Source organism: Leuresthes tenuis, unplaced genomic scaffold, assembly GCF_036924035.1.
Source record: "Leuresthes tenuis unplaced genomic scaffold, fLeuTen1.0.hap1 SCAF_14, whole genome shotgun sequence".
NCBI classification, from domain to species: Eukaryota; Metazoa; Chordata; class Actinopteri; order Atheriniformes; family Atherinopsidae; genus Leuresthes; species Leuresthes tenuis.
Genome location: NW_027325368.1, coordinates 16,057,040 through 16,080,021, shown reverse-complemented (window position 1 = coordinate 16,080,021; position 22,982 = coordinate 16,057,040). Strand labels below are relative to the sequence as shown.

Sequence of the window (22,982 nt, the reverse complement as noted above, 5' to 3'; positions counted from 1 at the left end):
TAACTTGTTGTAATGATTTTAACCTCCCTATCGGGAAATCACACGAGGGAGAAAACTACAAGGATGCTGCACTTATTATGAACAAGATGACTATATTTGAAGCCTGGTCAGTCACAGCTGTGTAATTTCAATCAGCCAAACTTTCCCCACATATATAGCATAGCTCATTACCAATCACCTCTGTGGACACACCAGGTTGTTCCCTTGATTGGAGGCTCTCAGGTCCAATTAATATCTTAGAAGGCTGACATTTCAAACAAAGCCCTATCCTCTCTTATTTGGAGCACATTGCCTGATTTAATGAAGGTGCACAAATAGAATTTTCCTGATATGTTAGATTTGAAGTGTTTTCTTTTGATCTTCTTTTTAATATTGGGGTAAGGTGCTCAATGTGTCTCTTTCACAAAACTGAGCAACATAAAGAAATATATATGTTATATTAGTCAGACCAAAACTGGAATTCTTAGATGCCTCTATAGATATTAATCTGACTAAAACTGTACATAACTTAAGCTCCCAAAGCTGGACCATCACACCCCGATAATACAGTTGGGGCTGAATCACTCTTGAGTTAATACTCTGTACATGCTCCAGATTTCCATTTTTTTGCATATAAACATATAAACATTTAAACATTTAGGCATATATTAAGAACAAAGCGACTCTCATTCGCACATTTTTCAGTTTTGTTTTTTGACTAAACGCACCAGAAATAATGACAACAACCGTTTAAGACTATATTTCATCTCATGGACGTATAAAGCACTTCCATACTGTGGCTCTGCTCCGATAAAATCCAAATTTTGTAAGTGCCACATCTATGAAAGAAATCATCATTCACCTAACTTAAAAACATTGCATGTGTCGTGAATTCAGCTATACTCACGTGTACAATGATCTGACACAGATAACGTTAGAAGTGGACAAATATCTTGATAATTTTCTTTCACAGACTCCAACATTGTAGCATCTAATATACTTTGGTCAATATCCAGACTCCCCTCCTGCACAAATATATTGGAACAAGGACTGTAGTGTGATTGAATAGCCAAGCTGAACTGTAATCACAGTTCAGCTCAACTGCCCATGTATTTGTACTGAACAATAAAAGCATTTCAGAAGGGAAGCCTGTTTTTATATATGCATTTCTACTCAACTAATTCTACTCCTACTTCCCAAACTCCTTCACTCCATTTCTAGAAATGTAGGCTATCAACGTGACTGAGAAAGGGTGTGATGAGAATTACTGACTGCCCTCATAAATATGCAAAATAGGTTTGACTATGCATATACTGCATTTCAGGCTCTTTTACTTTCAGTCCTCAAACCTCATCTTTACTGTAATGACATATAGTTGATCTCAATATTTTTCCCAAGGCCAGAAATTACATTTCAAAAGCCATTGCTAATGGTTTGTTAGATGTTCATAAAAATATATTTTGTATCAGGCTAGTAAAGAACAGAGTGGCTTTCCTTCAGAACTCTGATTTCCATTTAAAGTTTCTCTCTGAAAAAAAGACTGCTAACAGAGAATAAAGAAAACAATAAAGAATATTAGGTCCAATTTCATATGCAGAGCTACACCTCTACACCATCACTCCACATAATCTTTCATTTTCTGAGGTATGGTAAATTTCAAACCAGCTGCTGTCTCTTTTGCTCTTTCACATAATAGTAGCTCCAGCTGGCCATGCTGTTCTAAAGATGCCATGGCTGGTCACAAGCATGGATCTCTTTCCGTTCTTCTTTGCCAGGCCCTACAGGTTGTTTAGCATCTCAGACAGGGCTCTTGTGTTGCCTCACAGCTAAGCACACTGGCGCTTAGGGACATCATCTCCCCAAAGCTAATTGCTGTGCCCTTCTCTTAACAAAACAAGCTCAGGAAATAAATAACTAATGCACCCCCTTGGTAGGCTCATTGGCTAACTGCATTTTTTTTTCTCCCCAACTTTACATGCACTCACCATCTCAATCCATCTTAATCACCTTTAACATATAAATCACAAATTCTTGTTTTTCGATCACACATAAGCACACAACTTTCTAGCTCCTGATTTAACTTTCTTCTGCTTTACATTTAGTCTCTGCAACATTCTGTCTTACCCTCCACTGGCAGGGATCAACATAATGAGGATGTTAAAGAGTCTCATTGTGATTCCTTTGAAGCATTCTGAAACGGTACAAACAAACAGCTCAGTTTAATAGAAAATAAAAACATCTTAAGATCTTTGACATAAGTCACTGAAGGTACCGAAATTTGACACATTACTAGTGGAGCATTCAGTAGATGATTGAAGGTGCCTTGTATTGTAAGTGAATGTGTGTTTTATTTCTCCCAGAGTTGCAAATAATGAAGAAGAAAACTTCTACGTTAGTTATGTAGATTTGAATCTACTGAATTCAGTATACAAAGTTTTCCACAACTTCCAAAGCTGGTTACCTGGGCAGCTGTTTGGGGTTTGTGTCACATGTAGGGCCTCTGTTTCAGAAAGAAAATACATTTATGAACAAAAAACTGATCAAATCCAATGGGCAGTTTGAATGTTTTCTACATATTGGCATACAGGTAACTTCCTTTAATCTGTGTCAGTGCAATACATAAAACTGTGTACATTCATTTTAAATAGGGATTTCTTGATAAATCTGGTCTTCAGGCAAGAAAATTTATTTGAAATGGATTTAATAATAAATGCTACATTTTGAATACTTTTGAATGTAAAGCATTTCCATGTTATGGACTGATAACAAGTCTTCATTTTAATAAATTCAGATATTTTTCATCACATTTTACTGAATGGACTTCTGTTGGCAATGAAAATCTTCATGGATTAAACCTGCTACTGATTTAAAACAGTGAGAGGACCATTATAACACGGCTATCAGTAGGTGTTTTCTGGGACAGTTGCTGGGTAATCATGGTGTTTTGTTCATGTCTTTAGAGAAAAAAGGGAGACAGGAAAAATAGAATCCTGGAATTGGCAGGAAATCCTCCTGTATCACATACATAGCTATCTTCATCCATCCATAACGAGATTTCAGTCCCGTGGGAAAAGTCGAACAGATTGATTTTAAACATATGAATCTGTGGAGCAACATCAAGTTGACTGAGCTTAATTTCAAGGCATTAACTCATGGCTCAGGACTTAGGAGAAAAGAAGGCACCGAAGAAATAAAAGATGTGCTAAGAATAAGACATTTCACATATAATTTTTAATTAAATTTAAACAGGAAAAGAAAAGCCTTCCAATGTGATTACTTGAGTTTTAGTCCTCTATTAATAGACTGTACTTGCACTGACATGAAATGAAAGTGCACACAAATGTAACCCTATACATTTACAAGAGTGTCCCCTTTTTCATAGGTACCTTTTTAATGGATATGTTCTAAAAAAACATCAGCTAGATTATTATGCTTCTAAGGCAAGTTCAGCAAATGAAAATAAAACCACCAGAAATAATAAAATAATATAATAACCTATTATTAAAAGCAGGGTCCAACTGTTTTTTGTGTTTAAATACAAAGAAGTACATCTCTGAAACCCATTTCCTGTTGGGAAACAGTACAATATAAATATGCCACTGTCCTTAATGGCTATCTCTTAAAACAAACTACCTCAGAGTTCGATAAAGCTAATTATTGATCGCTTCAAAGATAGAGTGTCCACAGACTGCATTCTCTTGTTTGGACCTTACAACCTGAGTAATGTCCTAATTAGCTATACAGTGTGCAACTTGCACTCAGAGACGGTTACGATAAGGTATGCAGCTTGTGTTACAGTTATGGATGTCAAGTACTTCGCATAACAGAAGCTCATATCAGTGGTGCGGTAGCGGCCAACAGAAACGTCTATTTGCTTAGTTTAGATTAACTGTGCATGTTGTGGGGCTGAGCAGCTATTTTTATTTTTTTTACTTAATGACTACCTCAGGTAATGGTGGAGAGCAGGAGCATCTCCCAAATTAATTTTGATTTCAGAGCTTGACTTAAACCTAATCAGATCTTACCAGAGTGCCATGCTTTGTTTTTATAGATTTCCCATCAAATGTATACACACACACGCACATATTACACACAATTACACAGGCTGGCGTACAAGAAATACATAAAGAATTTATACAACTCTGTGTGCACTGTGCCAAAGGCAGTGATATGATATTAGTGTATTGATCACACTCGGGCGCTAGACTCCCTTTTGAGAGTGGAGAACCCAGGACTGACCCAAGATGAACTAGAAGGATTATGCCGCCTGAGTTGGTCTGGAACTGCAAGTGGAGATAGTTCCTGGAGACAGGAAGGGTTTGGGAATCTCTGCTCCTCGGGTTGCTACCATGTATCTGAAACTTATTTAGCAGTTTGGAGAAAGGATGACAACACATGCAATATTGATGTACAACAAGATGCACTCTGCTGTCATTGCAATTTTTTTCACATAAACACTCATGAGTAAAAAGTAAAGGTAAGTAGTCTTTTTTTGTGTTAAAAACACACTTTGACAGAATCTGATGCATTTTAGTTTAATTAAAATGTGAACAATCTCTAAACGCCTCAACCTTTTGCATGGCTTTTCATTCAGTTCTGCACAGCTGGTGAGATACAGTTTTATATTTCGCTGTTTAGTCTAAGGAATCACAGATTTTATCATGAATTGCAGTTCCTTCTTATTTTACCCCCTAATTTGACTTCTTTCACCCCACAAACAAAAGATCATGGTCTGACACAATCATATGGAAACAAACCAAGAAAAATAAGTATTCTATTTTAGAATAACAATTCAAGGTTCTATTTGACCATAGTATGAATAGTTTTGCTAGTTTTATACTAAGTACAAACTACAGGAGTCATTTTTACTTTTGTTTATGATACATCTTGTCTCATAACAGAACAGAACAGAACAGAACAGCTTGTGTGCATGTTAGCAAGCTGTTAACTATGGTTAAAAAAAAACATGTTTTTTGCAATGTGTTTGAATCAGTTTGATGTGCCATGACGCAATTCGTGTACATTTCACATTGGTTGAGTGACAAAATTAGATTTGCGTTGTGAAATTTGTTGCCAGACTTTAAACATTTAAAAAAAATAATTTTACCTGCAGTTTATCTTTTTGTTTGGAGCAGTGTAGAATTAAGAGTTTGTTGGGTATGAAAATGTTGGTATAATGTTTTTTTTTTGTTTTTTTTTATCTAAAATCTTTATGTACCGGGGCTTAATGCATCACAGTTTGATAGTATTTACATAAGGCAGCCAAGCTTTAAACAGTAGAAAATGATCAGTCTGACTAATACTGCTGCCAAGCTGTAATCATGACTGGACAACATGAAGAAAACCACTGCTTACTTGTAGTTCCATGTGAATAACCTCAGCTTTTAGACAGCTTTTTATCAGTTGGCAAGCATAATCTTTCATTTTGTGGATTACCACTAGGGCACTTTAGGAGCCCCACATTTCTTGGGGATTATGTCTGGTAAAGATAGAAAACAAACTGCACTTGTAAGAGTGGCATTTGTAAGTTTTTAATTGTATTATTTATGTGTAATGGTAACTGCCCATCCTGCAGAAATTGACTTCAAAGGGGGTCTTAGATGTTCTTCTCTTAAGTGGAGTCTCTAGAAATTTAAATTACCTTCTTTACTTGATTAATGAATTGACTTTATCTTATCAATGAGGTAACCAGCAACCAGATGACTAAGATTTTAAAAGATTAAGAGACTAATGTTGCTGCAGAAACCAAAGGTGAAATTCTTAATAACGCTTGATAACACTTGGTGTTGCCTCTGCATAGATGAAACCCTGTGTGTTGGCATTTCTATATGTTGGCATGACGTTGATTATATCAAGCACTCAGTGAACTGACCTCAAATAGAAAGTCAGGATCATGTTAAGTTTCTCACATTTAGAATGAAATTCGTGAAGACCTGTTGAGAATTCAGCCTCCGTATTCTGCATCTCTGTAGACAGATTTTGAATGCTCCAGTATGGGTGTTCATATGAGTTCCTTTGATTGCTCAACTGTTCTCTCATCCCTTAGCTGTGTCTTTATCCTTTGTACGCGTGTAATTCATATTTCAATTATGTAGCCCACTCTTACATTGAAGCTTTTAATCAGCGCTAAACAAAAATGACTGCAATTGTTGAGATTATTTTGTGAAAACCATCTCAACAGTCATTGTACCTAAACCTAACCAAACAGTGAACACAAAGAATATAATCATCAAGTGTGAAAGAAAGTAATGGGTTAAAGAGGTTCCCCTAGATCAGTCAATTATGTACCTTGACAAGGATCACATTCTCTGGGCTTTTAATAGTCACTTTGTTATAGTTTCAGGAAACTACTATTTGTAAAAACATTCATTTCTATGTACATGCAAAAAAAGCCAATCCCCAGAACACAAATCAATACATTACATTTTTTCACTGCTGAGACTTTAAACTACATAGAGGATTTGTAGTACAAAAGAGAGATAGATTGACACTTGCTCATTATGAGTGGAGGAAAAAAACTACTAATTATGTGTTAGTGATAAAATATTCTGCAAGTCTCATAAAAACTCTAAATTATGTTTTTTTTTTTTTTAAATCAAATAAAAAAGTGTCAATGCTGGAGTGCTTGACACAATTGAGGTATCTGAAACTGATGAAGCTGATATATTTACCAATGAATTTCAAAATCTGGAAATTTAGTCCATAATTTTATATAATCTTTGTTTTACCTCATTCAGTGCAGCAATTGTATTAAAATATGAATGTATGACATTCTTAATTTGTGATTTGCTGATTAAGTATCGGACATGCTCAAGATCAATTTTATGAAGGTTTTGCTGCTGTACATGAGAGAGAGAAAGGGAGATGAAAAAGTATGACTTTATAGCTTCTAAAGGAAATGGTTTTGCTTCAATGTGATCTTTAAATCCATCCCCTACTTGCTAAGATAATATGAAAGTCCATCTCAATATTGACTGTTACTGGATAATATATTGAAGTTTGGTGGATGAGAAAAACAGATATCTGAAAATGAAATGGTTGTTTGCGCAAAAATGTTTCCGAGTAGGCAGACCTACAGCTGGGTAATATTAAGACACTAGGGGAGCGTGCCTTGTTCAAGAAAATATTCATTCATGCTTCCAGAGTTCATTACATAAAGAGATGCAATGAAGGTACAGTGCCAAAACAAGCCCTATTTTCTTAGTGTAGAGCATTGTAATGGTTCTGGATGATCAACACAAGAAAATGTGTCTCTTTTTAAAGAGTACCAGATCTAAATGTGTTATGCTTGCGTTGAAAAAGCATGGAACCTCAGAGATCTCCTTTGCATTTTCATAATTGAAAGGTGTGAGTTTCCTCCCACTCATCTTTATGTGATGCACAACATTGTCTGGGCCTCATTTACAGTCAGGGCTGCAGAGACCCCTCCATGCATTCAGATGTGGTTTTGATGCTAGCCTAAGTGCATGGAAATGAACAATGGATTGAATTGTCAGGCTGGAGCCATACTAGCCACTATCTGGAGAAAAACTGAGTTTTAGACTAATGTCTCCCTATAGAATAGTTCTCTGCCTGGGATGAGACACGCTGTCTGTATCTTGTTTCTAAAGATATCAACAGCAATTTTACTTTATCTGAATTTAGGTTTCAGGGTTTGACATCAATCTCTGGAGAAACACTTTGAAAGAACAGTTGGCCAACAATGATTCTTTAAGGCTAATAATACAATTTCTCTAAAGATAGATTATCAAATTATCAAAACTATTCTATCATTCCAGTCCAGACAACATAATAATCTGGACTAATATGAATTTGTACTGTAAGATTGTCCTACAGGTTGAATAAAATGTACTACATACATGAAACAATAAAAATCTTTGTCATCTTCCATAAGTAGGTGAAGTATTATAAAATCACTTTTTTCCCGAGAGCACCCTGAAGTATGATTTTAAAATGCCTCTCATTTGTTTGTCAGACTCTTAAAACACTTTCCCAGAAGGTGGGAAATGTTAGGTTAATGTCATGACCTTGCCTTGGAGTCTGTTTTTAGAGACTCAGAGAAGACAGTGGCAGTCTGTGCCCACCCAGATATTTATGCACATAATCATACGCTCAAGCCACCAGAGCTACCTGTCAAAATCAGGAACCAATCTGCAAGAGTGATTAGTTATGCCTGACTGGGTTTAGTGAACACTCTCCATCTGCATGCAATAGAAATGTATGGAATAAGCAGGGTTCGAAAAAAAGCTGCTGACTGACAAGGTTAAGGTGATGCCGAATAAACATGTTGGCAGTGGAAAGAGGTTATAAAGTTTAGATAGTTTGAAGGTTTTATTTGGCCTTTTTTTTCAGACAATAGCAAAATGGGCAAACCAGTAAAAAATTAGACTTAATACGTACTGTGTGGTCAAAACTGGACTCAAGTCCACCTCTTCAGTTTTTGTGACTGATTATTAGTAAATATCAGTCATACAGAATTTGCAGAATATACTTTTTAGTACATACACACCAAATTTCTAATAAAGTTGTGAAGTTTCTAAAATGCCTGAACATATAGATAAATCTATAATTTATCAGTCTTGTTACGAACACTTATACAATAGACAGATTCAAACATATCAATAATTTGATGCAAGCAACTCACTTCCCTCAAGGTTGAGAGAGGCATGTTTCCTATGGTGTTATGTGCTCCTTCCTTTTATTCACACTTTTTAATAATTTGGGAACTGAGTATACTAATTATCGCAGTTTTTCAAGAGGAATCTGTGTCTATTATTGCTGATCTCAAGATTTCACCTGCTTAACAGTCCATGACTGTCCTTTCATGATGTGAAATAACTTTTCAATAGGAGAAAGATCTGGATTGCCAGTCAAGCACACACACACACACTGTTTCTGAAGCCGCACTGCTACAGGTTTGGCAGAAAGAGGTCTAGCATTGGCCTGCTAAAATAACCACACTTTTTTTTACGAGAGAAGATGTTGCTTTTACCTGCTTTTGCAATGTATATTTGAAAAAATTTGCTTTTTTTTAAAAGAACATAAATCATGATGAAATATTCTTCAAGACCACCAAAATAGTTTCTTTTTACAAATTTTAATGAGCAGTTTAAACATTTTTTAAATATTTCTGGTTAACTACACTTTTCTCATGAGAAAGAGATCAGCATTATCTCAGAATGAAAAAGATTTGTAAAAATAAAAAAGAGGAAAGAAAGAATTTTAAGCATTATGATTGAAAACAAAGCAGTAGAAACAGCATGTGTTCTACTCATAAAACATTATGATGTGACATTGTATCAAGCTGACAATAAATCATCTTTTTATTTGATATTGCGCTAGTAAAATTATTAGTTTATAGATTGTTGTACTCTGATTCAATTTATTCTTCTCTCAAATTAGCTTACTCCTCTTGGATAGATGTTGAAGATGCTTTATGTACTTGCTTCAGCTTGCACAGTTGCAAACCATTTCAGTGCATGCATGATACTAAAATGGACATGAGCTCTTGCCATCATACTACTGCTTCAAATGATATACTGTACACACAAGGTCAATGTTACTGACTAGCTGAAGTTATGACTAACAGCAGTTAAAATGAAAAAGAATATTCTTTGGATAGTGTAACATCTGTTACTCACTGCCTGAAGGCATTTATTTTGTTTAACTGTGTATTAGGGTGCGTGTACTTTTCCTTTATTTGTCAGTTCTATTTATTCTAGTGATAATTGGTTCTCACAGGTTGCGTGTTAAGGTTGCTAAAAGAGAAACAAATACTAATAAAGAGAATGTTGACTGTGAGACTACCATGGCATCTTTGTAGCAGTGCCATTCTGACACCAAACAAAGCACGTTAACTGATGGAAATATGAAAATCATTCCCAAAAAATATTATTTGCAATAGGAAAATTGTGAATTGTAAATCGCAACCTTTATAACTATAGGCAAAACAAAGTGACTTCCTCTTATCAGGCATATCATCCAGTCTTATGATGTGTTTTTCTATTGTGACTGTGGACTTTTTAAAAAATGTTTTGATAAAACAGAGATGATTCATCCTCATCAGTCCTGAGGATAACTATAGCCAGGAAAGCAATATTTGCTCAAACAATCACAGATTTTTCTGGAATACTTTTATTAATGATTTCTGTCAAGGCGGATTTCAGTGTGTTGCAATGTTTGATCAACATATTGTCCACATATAAAAGAAACAGCGTTTAATATTCACTCTGTAGACAAAATACAAGAGGTCCTCAGTAGATGATTAACTAGCAAGTCACTAACAATGCTGTTTAGAAATTTGAAAAAAAAAAATGTTTTTTTTCTTTTTAGCAAATGGCATCTTGGAAGAACACATGCACATGTTCTTCTTTTCAACCAGTGTTCCAACTGTAGTTCAAGGACAATAAAAAGTATCTCCTACACAAACTCAGCACCAGTGTCAAAATCATGTTTACGGCTCCCCTGGCAGGGATACTCTGAAATGTGAACTATTTTTAGGTGTTTACAACCAACACATTTACCGGTTAACAGCTGCATGAAAACAAGGTTTGAGCATAATATTTAGTGTAAAATTGGCAATAGAAATTGAAAGAACATTTATTCTGCTATTGACCTTCTCTTTTAGTGCCCTGTTCGCATGAAATCTAAACATTTTCAAGTAATGCAGTTCCAGTCTCCTCTAGTACTCCTGCAATCGCATTCATGGTTGGAGAATGCAAGGTGTTGCGCCACAACTCCAGTCTTCATCGCTCTCTCCTGAAAAAGTAGAAGTATGACAGAGCTATTGGTCAAAATGTGAACTGTAAGAAATGACACGGGAGATGACCACATGCTGTGCCTGCTTGTTAGAATAAAGTCATGAGTCTGAAATGTCTTGCACCTTAATTTGATTTACTTCAGAGTGCAACAAGGCATTAACAGTGCGTCCTGAATTATATTGGAATGCTTTTGCCCGGGGGTTTGGGCTTCTTAGACCCCTAACTGTGAGGAAATTGTAGTCAGTTGTCAGTCAAACATACTGAATGACAAATTGCGTATCCATCAAGTGAAATGCTCTGCTATTACTGCTTCAATAATTCTTTCACAAAATCTGTAAAGTTTGAACTGACATTTCAGCCAGAATATACAACACTTCATCAAAGAGTAAAAGGACACACAATCCTTGTACTCGTGACATTAATTGGGTTTAAGCAAATGTAAGAATATATTCTCTTGCTGAGTTGACAAAACTGACATGCTGCACTGGAAATGCCAATAATTAAACAGTGGCCTGGCAAACCTTCTTGATTCACAGCTTGCATCTTTATTCTATTTGATCTTCAAGGGTAGTGCAGTCTGGCATCTTTAGACTTTAATATCAGTTCAGGCTGGATTCTGGGAGCTGAATCCCATCCTCTAAAGTCTTTCCATCTTCTCAGTATGTGCAGGTTGGGCTTGGCAGGAGGCTGAGATCTGCCTTTTGAGTCAACCCTGTGAAGGTGCCCCCACATTGAACGTGTTTCTCCTGCTGTGCTAAGACTCCTCAAAACTTTACACACACGCATGCACGCACACACGCATGCACACACACATGTTTATCTCTCTGTCATTGTGGGGATATTGTTTTGTCAATATCATTTCATGTTGATATTCATCCATCTTTGTACTTCAGGCCTGAGACAGTATCCAAAACTGACAACTGAGACAAAGGAAATGTATGGATAGTATAGAGGAAAATTTGATTCAAAAGCAGTTTACACCAAAGGCTGAATCTTTGAGTAGCAACGATGACCAAAGACCAACAGGGTATTTAAACTCATGCACACCCTCACACAACAAACAAACTGCCCAAAATGAGCATTATTCTATCTACAGCAGTGGTATGACATTCTATGCTGTTAATCATTCAGTCATTCTGATCCAGAGCAAAAGCTCTCATAAACTATAGAATGGGTTACTAAAAATAATGTAATCTGTCATCATTTTGGTTTACAAAGTTATACAAACATAGTATGTATTTGGATTATCAGCAGGTCAGAGTTTCCTGAAAAATAAAACCCACCCATGTTAAGAGCTAGTTCCAAATAGTCAGATAAGCTTTAGCCCAAAATAAAAATCTTTGTTGGCCAAATTTCCCTCGGTTAGCTGGGTTAACTGAAGATTGAAGAAAGTTTCTGTACTTTGTTATAAACATATTGTTATATACTTATATTTTCAGTTATTGTTATTAGATTTGAAGCAACAAAATACCTGAATTTACTTCTCTCTCAAACATATGCGCATCCTTGCCAGCTGTTGTCTTTATCCTCGTTCTTTGAATTGGCCGCAGCGTGCCTTTATAATCATTAGTGTACCTCTCTGTGTTTGAAACAGAAAAAGGCCAAAGTGGAACTGTACAACACAGACAGCAATTGATGTTTGTTTAAATTGTTGCTACATCTTTCAGTAGTCATTTTTTTTAAAATCACCTCAAAGTTGGTAGATCTAGTTGGTAACAGTGCAGTCGAACAAGCATTACCCATTGCATGACCATATATTGATTTGATGTGTAAGGGGGAGAGGCTGATGTAACACGAGTGCGTTTCTGAGTGAAAGAAAAACTGATTGGGTGGCTAAATCAAAGTGCTGCATGCAGCCAACATTCGTGTAGAGAAGCCTGTACTTAAATCTATCATAAAAGTGCAACAAATGGTCGACTGCTTGTTTTAAATTGCGGCTGCGCGTCAACCAAGAAAGTTTAAGTCTGGGGAAGCCCTACCTGTTTATATATAACATTATTTAAGAGGCTAACAAGTCACATGTGGTACCAGGTCTGGTCAAAACGGGACACCAGGTTTTGAAATAATAAAGGTCTCTGTTACAATTCAGTCCTTCTCTCTTTGTTTCTTATCCAACACAAAGAGGAAAAGACATAAAGAGGAACAGTAACACAAAAGTTGCAAGTCATTCTTGTGTATCCACATTCATAACCATCATAAAATCAAATCAATTCACTCCTAAAGGTAATTCTTTTTACCTTTACATCTTTGATCTGGAGGGAAAGCAGTGAGGCAGATGAGAGACACAGTCTGTTCTGTGCCTTTTCTCGTTTTCTCTTGTTTACTGCTTTCAGTCGGTTAATCCCTTGGCAAACTCTGATGAGACTGCAACTTTCTGGGTGAGTGAACAACACATCAATAATACACCCAGTCCAGCTGCATCTACTGAACACTCCACATACACATGGCCCCTCAAACACAGCATGCATCCTCTGTATGCCTCGTAAACACACACACGCACACCATTTCCATTCTTCCGTCAACCAATGGACTCCTTGCTGTTAATGTCAGGAAAGTGTTGTATTATTTATTTGTGCCAAATGCCAAATGTAGGTGAAAATAGTGCATAAAAGAGGTTACACCTTAGACATACTATGAAGACTGTATCATTCAAGCACAGACTGATTGCGTATTCCGAATAGACGGTGACAAGTGTTGTTTAGGCTGCAGCATTGGCGCAAAGTGCCACTGTGTTTACACATGTGCCGCATTTAAGGTGATGACTTTCAAAGATGCCACTAAATGTGCCTCACACAAAATGTTAACAACAGCTGATTTATTTCCCTCAACACACTTTCACTTTGTGCACTAAAACTGCAAAACATTATTTCGGACAGTGTTTCAAGGAGGTGCAGCCGACGCCAGGACACTGACAGCTGAAATTACAGCAGTTGTTGCTTCATCACTGCTGCTTTAGCAATTCGACAGGCACGGACAGAGTCCAGACAAAGTTGTAATGCTGATTGCGTTTGCAACTAGCCATTAAGTGCTAATAGACTAAGGCTATTTCTTTATTCATGCTTTTGTGGTTTCTGCATGAAATAGTTTAACCTGCCAGGTCCCTTGTTTAAAATGTGCATTTGTGGCTGTTTCATGACAGGGAGCAAAGCTGTGAATGCAAAATCATCTATTTGTTATTCCACTCTGCCAGGAGGTCAGCAAAAATTAAAACGACACTCACAGGAGTGCGGTGGAAAGCATCCAGAATAACCATTTAATTAATTGCAGCACATACGGTGGGTTCATCTTTTGTTTGTTTCTGAAGGTTTATAATCTTTGGAGACTTTGGTCAAGGCCAAAGTGGAAATGGCTCATTTTACTCGCATACATAAATGAAACCCAATCCTGCCAGTCCCCATCTGGCCTGGTCCTGTGTTTACAACTGAGACCAAGGTTGAAAATAAATACAAGGGCAATACTTGGAAGATAAAACATAGCCATTCACACCATCCAACTGTACCTTTAGAAAAAACAAGGAAAATGTTTGTTTTATATTTCTTAGGAGATTGAAGAAGCTTCAAATGAGCCAAAAGCAACACAAAAGAATAATACTGGACCAAAATGATTTTACTAGTTAGGGCAGAGAGTAAAGTGTAAATATAACAAGAATGCACTTTGCAAGTCCTTTTAGTAGCTAAAATTACAAGATGTTATATAAAGTGTAAACTACTTCCATACAAAGGAAAATCTTTAAACAATTCTGTCAAAGGTGAGGCCGTCGATGCTGAACAGTTTTGGGGCAACACACTGCCACTTTTCTGGGAGGGCCTTGCTAATTTCAGAAATACAAAACATTCAATATTCAGTAAATATTTCAACTGCGTGCTCAATGCTGAAACAGCTTCAGTTCACAGCACTTAGCTTTTCTTTTTATCTAACACAGAAGCCCCTTTTACATGTGTGGAAAACCCACTAACATCTGGTGGATCTTGAGCGCAATGAGAAAGTGTTTAATCTACCGTCAGTACTGTGTCAAATGACTGCAAAAAGGGGCAGGTTTTTATCTGTTCCATCTTGGCACAGCATCGATGGGAATACAACACCAGAGTGCACATCCTAATTTTCACTGAGGGTGCTCCGATTTAGACTGCAAGATGGAGCACAGCTCACTTTTTCCTTTAGCCCACAGAAACACACATTTGACGACTATAATGTCTCACATGAACAAAAAGGAAGAAGACACAGATTGATTTTACCTCTTTGAAAGACAGCTGGGAGGTCGCGCTGCTGCTGTGTGAGGTTAACCTCCATAGTTTAATCAAAAATAATAGAGTAGCATAATTATCTCAGAGTCATACGTTGTAGGAGCTGTGGTCTAACACAACCTGTAGGAACCTGTAACCTGTAATGTCACCCTTCATATTGTTATATAGCCTCGTCCCCAGGATGTGGTGGTACATAGTAGACCTGTTATGTGTAAGTTATAGCCCTTAGAGCACTGAAGGTAAACAATACTAACTCTCAATTAGATGGGATTTAAGCGTCTCATTTTAGTGGGTGTAGCAACCTTTAAAAAAAAAAAAACAACCTGTTTACACACCACGTTTGGTGTAAAATGATTAAAGTATGAGGTTTTTGAATACATGGTGGTATTGACTGAATAATGTGTGAGCATTCAGAGTGATGAATTCCATCAGATCAGCACAATGACTGACTTTCTGAAACCCTGTAAGTTTTATATATATATATATATTATGGGAGATTTGGGAAGAAATTGGGCTGAACAGAACTGGGGAGAATTTAAATGTTAATGTGTATAGACCAAAATAATGTGCTGATACTGAAAAATACATTTTGATACTGTTTCGATTTTCTTTTGTCAAAGAAATGTTTTATTGACAAGCCGTTTTATTACAAAGATATAACAGGAGTTAAACAGTTTCCTTCTTCTGTTCTGTCTTCCTTTACAGGATTTAAAGGATGAATAAAGGCGTACATAGTTGGGATTTTACGAATCCATCTTGTTTTATCCTCCCATCATGAGTTCTGGGTAATGATGGAAAGAATGACACGCTATATCCAAATAGCAGAAATATGTTTTCACTAAGAGTTATTTTGACTTACACACAGGGTGAGCTCAAAGAGGAGGAGGGACTTTATATTCATGCTGACTTGTTAAAATAATGTAAAAAAGAAAAAAAAACAAGGAGCAAATTTTGACCGAATTAAATGTTTTTCTTTCAGTTTTAAGTAATTTTGTTGTGCCCACTATAATACATGGTTTAGGTCAAAATTATCTAAGGTCACCAAAGCTAAGTTGACTCTTATTGTATGAGCAAGTATTTTGTCAATGTTATTTATTTCAGTCTTGTTGAAAGAAAGAAAACAGGTCTAACTGGAACAACAAGACTAATATGAGTAACCCTCCCAAAAAAAAACCCAAAACATACTGGTTCATTCAAATACTAGTGTTAATTCAACTGACCCAATCAAACTGAAGCCTTACCCAAGTAAATTTATCTAATTAGACCTAATAGATTATGCTAAACCAACCCAAACCAATTCAAGAAGTTATCATCTAACTTTGCTTGATTGTTTCATTTTTTTCAAATCTGAACTCAATGCATTAATGGTACAAAAACGTGTGTCTTTGTTGCCTTTTTAAAAAAATTAAATGGTGATCAACCCATTTTTTCCCTTGCCACTTTCTTTACTCTTCTCCCACTGCTTTTGGACAAGATTTCTTTTCTTTTTTTTTCCTTTTCTCGTGTCAAGTTCGATGTCACCAACACACCAAAGAACAGGGTTAGTCAGAAAGTAGCGTGGAGGTCAGCGACAGAGTTTTTGTTTTGTTTGGGTGCCGCTTCAACGGAGAAGGAAGAAATTTATTGCTGATAAAGAGATGACTGAGGCGGCAAATTGCCACTGACTCCATGATAAATATTGTTGATATTGACTTGATAGATAGTAAATTAGTGTGTCCACCCATGTGTCACGTTTCCATCACTGCGAACGTGAGCTTGAGCTATTAAATTCCCATGACTGCTGCAGAAAGTTTTGACCCGTGCATGAGTTGTACACTGCACTGAAAACAAAAGCAGGGTTTCTTTTCTTTTGTGAAAGGGGCTTTAGAGGGCTGGCAGAACAATCTTGGATAAGAGGTGGCAGATAATGACGGTGTGTAGTTGCGTGATCTATTGAGTGTCATTTGAAGTAACTATTTGCAGGAGTCATTTCGTAAAGAATCATCACGAATGAAATGATGGATGCAGTCTTAATCATGGACATGGGTCACAGCAGAGCTGGAGCCTACCCCAGATATCATCGGGGGGGAGGGGGCAACAGCCAAATGGATTACCTTAAAGATTATTAAAGATCAGTGGACTACCATTTTGTAATTGTCACATTTTTTCATAAATGTCCAATAAAAAAATGAAAAAATCACAGTAAGTATAGAGTTACATAATCTTCCATTTCCAGTCAACCCGACACTCTATGCTGTAGTAGCGCATGCAAAAGGATGACTCTCTGTTCAGTACTCCGCTGCTTATCAACACCTCCCTCTGGTTTTCCCTTTGCTTTGTCTTCCCTCTCAGGTCTCATGTTCTTCAGATAACAATTGAAAACAGATTGCTTTTTGGTACTAAACTAATTGGGATGACATGGTTCATCAACACCAAGGCTGAGGCAACCATGTCTCTTCAGTTTGAGAGGAAGAAGACTCAGAACAAAGGAGAGAGAAAATCTTTACTAATTCTCTGAGCTTATTGCTTTTTAAGGCGGGGGCTGTAGATTTTATTGCTCCCTCTGTCTTTGTTCGATCCCTTCAAACGAGCAAAGCCCCTTCATGCTAGATGGTTGGAAACAAGAATGGGACTTTCAAACAGGCAAAAGCAAAAAAAACAAAAACTCCTGATGTAGAAACATGGCATCAGGTAGGATTCAGGGAAAATGAAGACGCAGTTTGTCTAAATTAAATGCAGTTTCTTACAGCTCCTAACGTTTTTTTAAACAAAGATAAAGAAGAAGTAATTTATGATAACTGTGAGAAATAATGATTTATTTATTCAGTAAAAGACCAGAGTTTTTTGTAACTTCATAGCACCTGGATGCTAACGCTGGTTGCGTTAGCATCCAGGGATTCCCGCTGACATCTCACCAGACGTGTTCAGCGATGTTGTGCTACCACTATACTTAACCGAACATGAAGATATTGTTGTCCAATGTTCAATATAAGTTCTAAAATGATTTCCAGATGTCAGATTTGATAATGCAATGTAAACCGTCTCGGTGGTCATACATGTTTTCTGTTCCCCTTGTAAGTAAAGTGCATGTACCTTGTTTTCACCATTACATTTTAGCAGGGCTGATTGAAAATCAGTGCACCCCTATGAGATAGAACATACACAAATATTTACCCTCTTTAAAACTTCCCATATTTTCTTTTTTTTTACTTTCCTAAACTCAACATGGTCGCTGTTGACTTTTATCTGAAACGTGTGGGTTCCAACAGTCACAGTGGATGATATTCTAATGATTTCTGTTTTATTAAGTTCATACATTTACATTTGTTGCGTATTTGCTATCACAACAAACAGCAGTTTGTCGATCCTGCTTGTGATTTACTGCCTTGAGGAATACTGATGACCAAACAGAGATGTGTGCTTACTCAGACAGGATGGTAAGAGGAACATAACTCCTCGGGATGCACACATTTTGGGATAATCAATATATGCTCTGTTGCACTAAAGTGGAGAAGAGGGAAGTTCCAACAGAAAGAAGGCAAAAGGCAAAGGTGGAACTACTGCCAGAAACAAGAGGAGAAAGTCAGATGGGATTCGAGTTATGCTTCAGATGTTTTCCAGCTTTGCAACTACGACTGTGTCCCTCTCAGACTCTAACAGAGGAACAGAAAAATATTTATAAGCCAGTCATACCTGTTTTTTACATTTATGACCCAGAGGTTGAGAGATTTTTGTCAAGAAAATAACAATAAATAAATTGAAAAGAAAAATCCCCCACAAAACACACGTGCTATATACATACATAAATATGTATATATATACATTCATATTTATGTATGTATATATATGTGGCTCCCTGACTGCTCGGCCATGGAAACCCATTCCATGAAGCTCTCTACGCACTGTTCTTGAGCTAATCTGAAGGTCACATGAAGTTTGGAGATCTGCAGCGATTGACTCTGCAGAAAGTTGGCGACCTCTACACACTATGCACCTCAGCATCCGCTCTGTCATTTTACGTGGCTGAGTTGCTGTCGTTCCCAATCGCTTCCACTTTGTTATAATACCACTAACAGCTGACTGTTGAATATTTAGTAGCGAGGAAATTTCCCGACCGGACTTGTTGCACAGGTGGCATCCTATCACGGTAGTTTTATTGCTTTTTAATGTCTCTTTGTTTTGGTTTTTTACCTTGTTGTTAACTTCGATTCTCTCGGAATTTAAGCTGCTAAGTTCGGACAGCTGTAGCTCAGCAGGGAGAGCAATTGTCTGCTGGATGGAAGGTTGATGGAAAGTCCAATCCCTAGCTTTAGTTTCCCCTGGCCACACAACAAATTGTCCTTGGGCAAGACCCTGGATGGAGTGTTGCCTCTGATGCATTTGTCAGCTTGTGAATGTGTGTGACAGAGAAAAAACACACTGTACTGCCTATAACATTGTTGACTGAGGAGAGCTGTGTGAATGTGTGAGCGATGGGCTTGTTTTATAAAGGCCCTTTGAGTGGTCAGAAACACTTGAAGAGTGCTATATAAATACATTCCATTTACCATTACTATTTGAGTCTGTTTCCATAATCACCCTTTGGTTTAACCCTTTATTATTCCCTACACTCACTGAACAGTTCACTCATAACTGAGCAGAAAACAGAAGTTTATTGACTTCATTATTTTCTTAATTAGTGACAGCTCACAGTCAGTGAGTCTGACTGATTTTCACATCTGCAAAAGTGTGTCACTGTACAAAATTCAAAAGGTCACCGTGTTGCGGGTAAATGAGCACACTCGTAATTCAGACACTTAAATAAAATAGAGAACAAAGTCAGTGCAGCAAGTAAAAGCAGTACTTTCAGACTACAAAAGAGTCTTCAGCCAAAGTAATGCTGAGGATTTCCAGGCATATCATTTGTAATGCTGATTATGTAATGCTGATTTTTTTTGTGAAAAAGTGACATGAATGTATACCTCCACAGACTGCCATGCAGGTGAGATTTACAAATGTTCACTTTAATACTCAATATTGTAAGGGCTTTCTTACATTCTGTCAAGGTTTACGTTTTGATTATTGTTATGTTTCAAGGTTCTGTCACGTTTTATGTTTGGTCTTCATGTTTTCAGGTTCTTTGTTATGTTTATGGTCCTGTTTTTACCCCCTGTCACTTAATTCACTCAAGTCACCTGTTTTCTGTTCCACAGCTGCCCCTCATCACGAATCACCTCCTCACAGTATAGAGTTTCCTGATTACCATCACCCATTGCAAAATCCTCACTTTACCTTCCACGCTCACGCCACGAACGCTAAGTCTGGTTTTGCCTCATAGTGTTGTTTTTATCAGTGCCATAGCCACAGTAAAATTATAGTCTTGTTTATTCATTTAATCATAGTCCTAGTCTTGTTCACGTCATAGTCTTGTCTTGCTTTGTTTGTTTTCTCAGTTCAAGTAGTTTTGATAACCGGCTCAGCCGCGCCTTTTGTTCTTGCTCCTCGTTTTTTGTTAATAAGTCTTGTTACTTTGTGAAGTCTACATCTGGGTCCTCCCTTCCACCATCGCACCTGACACATTCTCAGTGATGAACTTGGATAATTATTCTTCAAAGTAATATTCGTCTGATTTACCTAATAAAATAAAAGATTTGTACCCGCTTCTCTTAATTAGTTGTTTCCTCTGATTCCCCTTAAATATCTTAAAATTGGTGTTTAAATATATAGACAGACTTTTGCAGAAAATCAGATTTGACTAAGAAAATGATTAGTTTGAAAGAGCAAGTCACACCTTACTCGGTAACTAAATAAAATGTACAGCAGGCCAGAGTTAATGACACAGCATAGTAGCACAGTGGAGTGTCTCATCTATGGATGCTGCTGTCCCAACTTCAAAGCATGCTTTGAAGTCCCTAGGTAGAGATCTTGCTATTCTCTGGGAGATATCTATCTTTTTTCACTTACTTTTGCAAGCTTACACACACCGATGAAGATGGGGTTGTGGCTGAAAGAGAAGAGAATCTTTGACAAGGGAAGATCAAAGAATGAGGGGCAGGGAAGCAATGCAGTTAAATGCTTTGCCAGTCTTTAACTGAATGGATAATAGAGGGGTTCTGGATAATTGTCTTTGCATCTAAGAGTGAAAAAAACCATGCTGAAAACATTACACATCAAAATAAAAAAAAATGGATAGTCTTTGCAGTTAAACATGCAGCCTTTGTAATGTAGCAAACCTGTATTTGTGCACAACCTGAGTAGGCTTACATGTCACCCAGACCCAAGCCTCCAGTTTTATCCAATCAACCTCAGAGCTCAAATATGGTAACCTGGTCAAAAGTGGTTCATGATGGAAAAATCGCCTCAGGAGTAGCAGCACTTAAACCACCCTGTCTGGATCTGTCAGTCAGACGAGGATCCGGCTCACCCCTTTGGAGGCCACTGTGGCTCAGCTGAAAGTAATCATTGCTACAACATTTCCTGATACTGCAGCACCTGTTGAGGTTGACCAGAAAAAGCACTGGAGGCCTCAGTCCTACCGAGCCTGGGATGATCGATTCGGACAACACGGCTTCCGCTCTTCTGGCACAGCAGTCCCTGATGGAGACAGTCCACCCACAGTCTGTAAAAGCGGTGCACACCGCAGACTCCAAACATCACCACCAGTCTCCTCCAGCAGAGCATTCCTTCTTCTGCCACATTTCTCGCCCACAGCACTCATTGTTGATTATTCTATAATTAGGAGTATACATTCCTTTAATGCAGCCGCACATTGTTTCCCAGGCATATCAGACACTTATTTATTAATTAAGCTCCAGCGTTTGCTGCTTTCACTACCATCTTACATTAAAAGAATAATTGTCCATGTGTGAACGAATCAAATCATTCTTCAACAGTCTGACTCCATCCAAGTTGCTTTTAACCATGTTTTCCACTTTCTAAAAGACAGTAGAAAGCCCTTTCTTATTTTAGAGACCGTTAATAATTGCCTCTGATTATTTCAGCAGGCTTCTTAGTTTTAACACTTGGTTGCAATCACCCTTTAAGTTCTAACAAAAGTCATATTGATCATTTTGACTTTTTGGAATGGTTTTCCCTGTTTTAAACAGAGATGGTGTACATTCCAAAATATCTGGCTGTTGGATTTTTGTTGCCAATTTGCAGCATGCTGTTTTAACTTAGCCATGTAACTGACTGACATCTTCCTCCTCTGCGATTCCATCTAACAACCAGATCATTGACAATTCAAAGACATTGCCCCTAGTCGTCCCACTGTTGAAACTTACCCTATCTCTATTTTTGATTCTGTTAGACACCCCTTAAAACATCCAGCTAAAACAACTTGGGACATGTTCTCAAAATGTCATAGGTGTAAATATTCAACCTGATATTGATATGAATTCCAGTTAATTGCTATTAATTGATATATCAATAAAGATCTACTGGTTGACTGACTAATGGATTAATAGATAAGGGGGCCACAGCTGACAATACAGATTGCATGATGCACTTAGGCCCAAAAACAATAAGAATAACAACGAACCCTGAAATGAAACTTTACAATGTTACATGTGCTATACACTCAGGACTGAAAAATAGTAGGAATTATTGTATTGTCTTTTTTGCCAGACAAGTATTATCACTATATAGAACTACTCTGAGTATGTTATATTCCCAGTGTATGTTGGATTTCCTTTAGGTGACTGCATCGATGTCTGATTAATATTCTTTCTCCCTTTTTGAAAACCTACTGATGTGTTTTTTTATTTTTTCCAAAAAATTTACAAATGTCAACTTTTTGACGCACAACCATTGGTCTAATTCAAAATAATAATAATGAAAAAAGACACGTTACAGTAGACCTTCAAGGACACAATGTTTGTTTATTTCCCAGTAATATGGGTGAGCACTGTTAACTGTTTATTTTCATTAATTTTTAAACAGAAGCTTTTTGCACTGATAGGCTGCTTTGTCAGGACCTGTGGTGGCTTCAGATTAACCAATTACTTTGGCTTAAGGCTGCTGACTGTTTCAAAGTAAATGG

At 37.2% G+C, this 22,982-nt stretch overlaps 1 protein-coding gene across 1 annotated transcript in view; it reads right to left on the bottom strand.

The window, feature by feature from the left end:
- LOC140268196 (uncharacterized) overlaps positions 1–21,659 on the bottom strand; it is a 103,456-nt gene extending 81,797 nt beyond the window's left edge. The window contains exons 1-2 of the mRNA XM_072362968.1: positions 21,478–21,659; positions 20,926–20,945 (exon numbers count right to left, since the gene is read on the bottom strand). Of these exons, the coding sequence (XP_072219069.1) occupies positions 20,926–20,945; positions 21,478–21,659 (202 nt within the window). The remainder of the gene's footprint in view (positions 1–20,925; positions 20,946–21,477) is intronic.
- Between the last annotated feature and the right edge of the window lie 1,323 nt (positions 21,660–22,982).